Raw genomic sequence first — 6,521 nt, 5'->3', positions numbered from 1 at the left:
GCTGGTGTGTGCGTGTGTGTCTGGGAAGTGTAGGATGGTGGAAGCGGGAATATCGGAAGGAAGTTTGTGATGTATTCTGCTTTCATGTCCTCGTGGTGTTAAATTTTCCTCGTTAATTGTGTGTTTGTCTAGTTTCCGTGTGTGTGTGTGTGTGTGTGTGTGTGTGTGTGTGTGTGTGTTTTCATTTTTGCTCTCTCTCTCTCTCTCTCTCTCTCTCTCTCTCTCTCTCTCTCTCTCTCTCTCTCTCTCTTCTTTATGGTTTGTTGGTTCGTGCTAATAGGTTGCCTGTCTGTGTGTCTGTGTGTCTGTGTGTCTGTCGGTCTGTATTCGATATTACTTCGCGTGTTCTTCATCCAACTTAATCCAATTTAGTGAAAGGGAAAGTTAATACTGTAGATGGATAGATGTGCATACAGACAGACAGACAGATAGATAGATAGATAGATAGATAGATAGATAGATACATACATACATACATACATACATACATACATACATACATACATACATACATACATACATATACATACATACACACATAGATGGAGATTGAAAGAGAGAGAGAGAGAGAGAGAGAGAGAGAGAGAGAGAGAGAGAGAGAGAGAGAGAGAGAGAGAGAGAGAGAGAGAGAATTAAGGAGTGAAGCAAAGTAGAATGGATAAAAGAGGAAGAAGGAGGAGGAGGAGAATGAGGAGGAGGATTTCGGAGAATGAGGATAAAGATTAGGAGGAGGAGGAGGAGGAGGAGGAGGAGGAGGATATTGCTAATGAGAATAGAGGGAATCATTATTATTATTATTATTATTATTATTATTATTATTATTATTATTATTATTATTATTATTATTATTGTTATTATCATCTTCATCATCACCATCATCATCATTATCACTATTATCATCATCATCACCATCATCATCATTATCACTATTATCATCATCATCATCATTATTATCATCCCCACTATTATTACCACTGTATAAGTAAGGCAATAAGTGAGGTCTGACTTCAGAAGTAACCTGTTAAGTGAGATTCCGTTAGAAGCAAAGAGGAAAGTAATTTTGTAAGTCAGGCGCTTAGTAAAATTACAGGAATACTAGTTTAATTAAAGCCACGTTGTAGAAATAATACGTTAAGTAAACCCACGTTCCAGTAATATCAGTTACTGTAATCTCTCGTTACAAAGTCGGCGTTAAGCAGATTCTCTCTCTGAAACAAAGCCACTGGGAGCAAATAAGAGACATGAGATTACCACGTTAGAGAAAATTGAGTAGCAGGAAATGCATTAATCTAACGTTGAATTCTCACGTTAGGCAGTGTATCATTTCTGTATGGGGTCGCTGGTCGTGGGCAATAAAAAGGAGATAAAAAGAAAGGTCCAGTGAGATCCCAGTCTGTAAAGGATGGAGGCGAAAAAGATGATCTGATCCCGAATTGGAGAAGTGTATTGAAACCTCGCGCTGGAAATAATCTAAGTCATAGGAAGGAGAAAATGCAGGACTAATTCTCAATCACACCTTCCGCGCCTCTTCTTCCCTCAACAGGCTCTGGTTAAAGTGACGCGGGTTTTTCAGATCGTTACCTACTTCTGCTCAAGTGTCATTTTTTTTATTAACCTTATTTCTGTATTAGATATAATCTTTGACATTTGAAAAGTAAGGGTAAGACAGCAGACTCTGTAAAGGATTATATTTTGAAACTGGTTTTTGTGCGTATTTATACTGGTCTAGTGAGAGATTAAAACATTTTCTACGATATAGACAAGATCTGGGTAACGCGGCTATTCATGTCTGCGGCCTTTGATAACAACAATGAGAGAGCAAAGTGTGTAATTGAGGGTGTCTTTACTGCTTTAGTGAGAGATTAATACATTTCCCATGTCATAAATAGGATGCATAGTTCCGAGAAGCCGGGTGAACATCTTTGCAATCCTTGAAAATAATGGCGAGGGAGCAAAGCGTGTCATATTCTGAAAAGGGTTATTGAGGTTGTTTTTTACATTTCTAGTGAGAGATTAACACATTTTCTTTATTATAGAAAGGATGGAATCTGGAAAACCCTGCCAATCATGTCTGCGGCCTTTGAAAGTAACAGCGAGAGAGCAGAGCGTGTCATATTGTGAGACGGGTTATTGAGGTTTTTTTACATTTCTAGTGAGAGATTAAAACATTTTCTACATTACAGACAGGATAAACAGTCTACAGAACCCGCCCAATCGTATCTGCGGCCTTTGAAATAACAGTGATAGAGCAAAGCGTTTTAGAATATCTGGAGGAGAAGCAGGATGGGAGGAGTGGAAGGGAGGGAGGTGGAGAGCGCTAACCTGCTTGTATTCCCACAGGAGAAAACTCAGCCGCCATGCAACACGACGCACTCCCAGACAGCAGCAGTGAGAAGCCTTCCTCGCAACCTGCTTCCTCTTCCTCCGCCTCTTCCTCCTCTTCCTCCTCCCTGCACTTGACTGGAACCTGCTGCCGCCTCCTGACTTCCAGCATCGTTCCCCTGCTGACTCTGCTGATCCTGCTGACTAGATGATGGATCAGTGTTCTCCTGCTCTCCATCCCACGTACATAGTGTGTGTGTGTGTGTGTGTGTGTGTGTGTGTGTGTGTGTGTGTGTGTGTACGTATATATTTGTACACATTCACTATATCATGTGTGTAGAATCGTTAACTCTCAACGTGTGTGTGTTTGTTTGTGATCCATATACATAATACATACATATACACATACATGCACGTATATAGTACACATATACATACATACACAAGCACATACATACACATATGTATACAAGCATATGTAGATACTAGTGTAAATATTATCCATACATACATACATACATACATACATACAGTACATACATACATACATACATACATACATACGTCTCCATGTCTCTTTATGCATTATTCACTCTCTTAATACATGCATTTGTTCATATGTATACTTGTGCTTCTCTTTTTGTATTCACTGTGTGTGTGTGTGTGTGTGTGTGTGTGTGTGTGTGTGTGTGTGTGTGTGTGTGAAGCAACGCACTGAAAATCTAAGAGTGACAGGCTGGAAATAGGAAAAGAAATTAAAAAAGACAGAGAGAGAGGGAAAAAAAAAGGAAGTGAGAAAGAAAACCAGAAATGCAGGAACTGAAATATATCCAAACAAAACCAAACAAAAACAAAACTAACTGATAAACAAAAAAAAAAAAAAAAAAAAAAAACATTGGCGCTGTAATTTCTATACATTTTACATAACATTAAAAAAAAGTCCTCAAAAATGTTCTGAAAAGTTGAAAAAAGTGTTCGTTTGGAAGGAAAAAAAAAGGAAAAAGAGGAGGAAAATAGAAACAATACTGGAAACGAGAACGAAACAATGATACACATAAACACGAGTAAAAACGTTGAGAAAATGAAGGAAAGAAAAAAAAATATTGAAAGTGAATGAAATGAAAGCATGAGAGAGAAAAGGGAAACATACGCGAGGGAAAAGTGGGAACAGAAAAGTAATATGTCAGCTTTCAAAGGAGACTGAGTGAGAGTAAGAAGTTTAGATGCACTTTTGACATAATCCATATTCTCTCTCTCTCTCTCTCTCTCTCTCTCTCTCTCTCTCTCTCTCTCTCCTATCTTGTTGGTGTTCATGTTGTAAATGTATATGAAAAAAATATCCGAGTTTAATGGAATAAATTATGTTTTCTTTAACGTTAGTGTGTATTATTGTCTTGAAATTTGCTGAAACAATAACAACAGCAGCAGCAGCAATAACAGCAGCAACGGCAACAACAACAGCAGCAACATTAACAACAACAATAATAACAGCAGCAACACAGCAACAGCAACAACAACAGCAGCAACAACGGCAGAAGTAGTAACAACAGCTGGAGCAAAAACAGTAAGAATGACAAAAATAAATACTACTACTACTACCACTATTGCTACTACTACTACTACTACTATTACTATTACCGCAATTATAAAACCTGCATAAAGAAATATCAGTGTCAAATTTTCTGCAATAACAACAACAACAGCAAGAAGACTAACAATATAATCAACAACTACTATTACTACCTCTCCTACAACAACATCTACAATTACTTCACATTTCCCTCACTACATGCACTTCCTTTCTGTTTATCTCTTCACTGGTACTCTGGATTGAACTAGAGAGAGATTTCCTTTAGCCGCAGCTGTCTCACAGTACGAACACTCGCAGGAAACACGCGGAAATAAAAGCCTTTGGAAATTTCGTACCGTAGAGAGAGAGAGAGAGAGAGAGAGAGAGAGAGTGTGTATCTCGAGAAATATGCATTAAAGACTCGTATTTTTCAAGATGGAAGTCTCTTTCATGTCTATAAATCACAGGTTGGCTGAATAAAAACAATTGCCACGTTTCTGAACAAAAATAAAACATATTCAGGCATTATCATACACAAAAAATGATAAAATAATAAAAAAAATAAATGTGCAAGAGTTTATACGCTGGAAACTCCACCAAAACAATGATTATTAAGAGTTTTATGTAATTTGTTAGGTGAGCGTAAGGTGTGTGTTGGCGGACGCTGCCTTCCCTGGTGCCATGTGGAGGAAAGCGTGTTTTTACTCTGTGATCAGTTTATTGTGATTTTAAGCGCGGATACGAGGAACACCAGGTCACCGCCCTCGCCTGCCGGTAAGTGCTGTGTTCTGAGCCTGTTTGCGGCACGTGAGGTTAGTTGTGTCTCGCTGGAAGGTGTGAATGAGGCGATAGAAGAAGACCAAGGAGAACATGACCGCTCTATGTTGCTTATATTAATTTTCTGTGATTTTTATAGCGTGTTTGGTTTTGGGGTTGATTTTGTCGTGGTGTGAGTTGTGTTTAGTAGCGGTAAAGGAGTTTAAGAGTAAGGCATCATGGTTTCTTTTCAAATAGTGTTGATTATTGGTATGACGAGTTAACTATCTCCCTCCCCCTCTCCCATCTCTCTCTCCCCCTCCTGGTATTTTCCTCCCTCCCTACTCCCATTATCTCCCTCCCTCCTTCCCTCCTCTTCTTCCTCCTCCTCCCTCCTCCCTCCCTCCCTCCCTCCCTTCCTAGGTTGCTCCATCCTTCTCTCCCTCTCTTCTCCCTCCCTCTACCTACCTCCCTCTCTCTCTCTCTCTCTCTCTCTCTCTCTCTCTCTCTCTCTCTCTCTCTCTCTCTCTCTCTCTCTCTCTCTCTCTCTCTCTCTCTCTCTCTCTCTCTCTCTCTCTCTCTCTCTCTCTCTCTCTCTCTCTCTCTCTCTCTCTCTCTCTCTCTCTCTCTCTCTCTCTCTCTCTCTCTTCGCTCGTTTCTCTCTCTCTCTCTCTCTCTCTCTCTCTCTCTCTCTCTCTCTCTCTCTCTCTCTCTCTCTCTCTCTCACTGAAGGACAGACTAAAATAAGCGCACTGCCACACACACACACACACACACACACACACACACACACACACACACACACACACACACACAGAACAAGGCATAACAAGGCAGGACACGACCACCTCACTCTCTGCTGGTAACATTGTCAAGATTACAACACAGAAAATGAAACTGAACATAGCATTCCCTTTCTCTCTCTCTCTCTCTCTCTCTCTCTCTCTCTCTCTCTCTCTCTCTCTCTCTCAGGTGACAAAATACACGTAAATCACTTGGGTTAATTAGCATGGGGTTCTCTGGGGTACCTAGTCTTAATGATGGGAGGAGGAGGAGGAGGAGGAGGACGAGGACGAGGAGGACGAGGAGGAGGAGGAGGAGGAGGAGGAGGAGGAGGAGGAGGAGGTGAGAAAAGGAAGGAGTAATAAGGGATTATCACATGGAGGGACAGGGATGAGAAGATAAGGTAAGAGAGAGAGAGAGAGAGAGAGAGAGAGAGAGAGAGAGAGAGAGAGAGAGAGAGAGAGAGAGAGAGAGAGAGAGAGAGAGAGAGAGAGAGAGAGAGAAATGATTACACTAAACACGCACTCAATCGCAGAGGTACCAGTCGTTAAAAGATCAGTAGTGTGATTGCTGACGAGAGAGAGAGAGAGAGAGAGAGAGAGAGAGAGAGAGAGAGAGAGCTACACGTCCATCCATCCACACACACATACGCAGTCATAATTTGCATATTTAACAGTCGCACCGATTTATCATTATTATTACAAGTATTATCATTATTAGTATTATTATTATGAGGAGGCGCCATCAGGGGTCCTAACGAGGCTGTTCATTGCTCCTAACTGCTGTCATGGAGGCCTCTCTCGTGACTAATAGCTCGTTATCACCGCCCTCACCAATCACTGTAACAACCCATTGCACCAAACAACACTGATACTGGAGAGAGAGAGAGAGAGAGAGAGAGAGAGAGAGAGAGAGAGAGAGAGAGAGAGAGAGAGAGAGATTGTGCAACTTAACTAACATGAAAGGTAATTAAAGTAGTAGATTTTATTGTACACGTGTTTATTCGAGAGAGAGAGAGAGAGAGAGAGAGAGAGAGAGAGAGAGAGAGAGAGAGAGAGAGTGCATACTTGATGAAACATGACATTAAAAA

General features: G+C 40.7%; 1 protein-coding gene across 2 annotated transcripts in view; it reads left to right on the top strand.

Moving 5' to 3' along the window:
- LOC123507569 (obscurin-like) overlaps positions 1-2,712 on the top strand; it is a 73,415-nt gene extending 70,703 nt beyond the window's left edge. For both annotated transcript variants that reach the window (XM_045260513.1, XM_045260515.1), the window contains exon 8: positions 2,341-2,712. In XM_045260513.1, coding sequence (XP_045116448.1) covers positions 2,341-2,534 — 194 coding nt within the window. In that variant the 3' untranslated portion in view covers positions 2,535-2,712. The remainder of the gene's footprint in view (positions 1-2,340) is intronic.
- Positions 2,713-6,521: the final 3,809 nt, after the last annotated feature.

This window comes from Portunus trituberculatus, chromosome 22 (assembly GCF_017591435.1).
Source record: "Portunus trituberculatus isolate SZX2019 chromosome 22, ASM1759143v1, whole genome shotgun sequence".
Taxonomy (NCBI): domain Eukaryota; kingdom Metazoa; phylum Arthropoda; class Malacostraca; order Decapoda; family Portunidae; genus Portunus; species Portunus trituberculatus.
The sequence above is the reverse complement of the archived record's forward strand: the minus strand, read 5'-3'. Positions and strand labels throughout refer to the sequence as shown.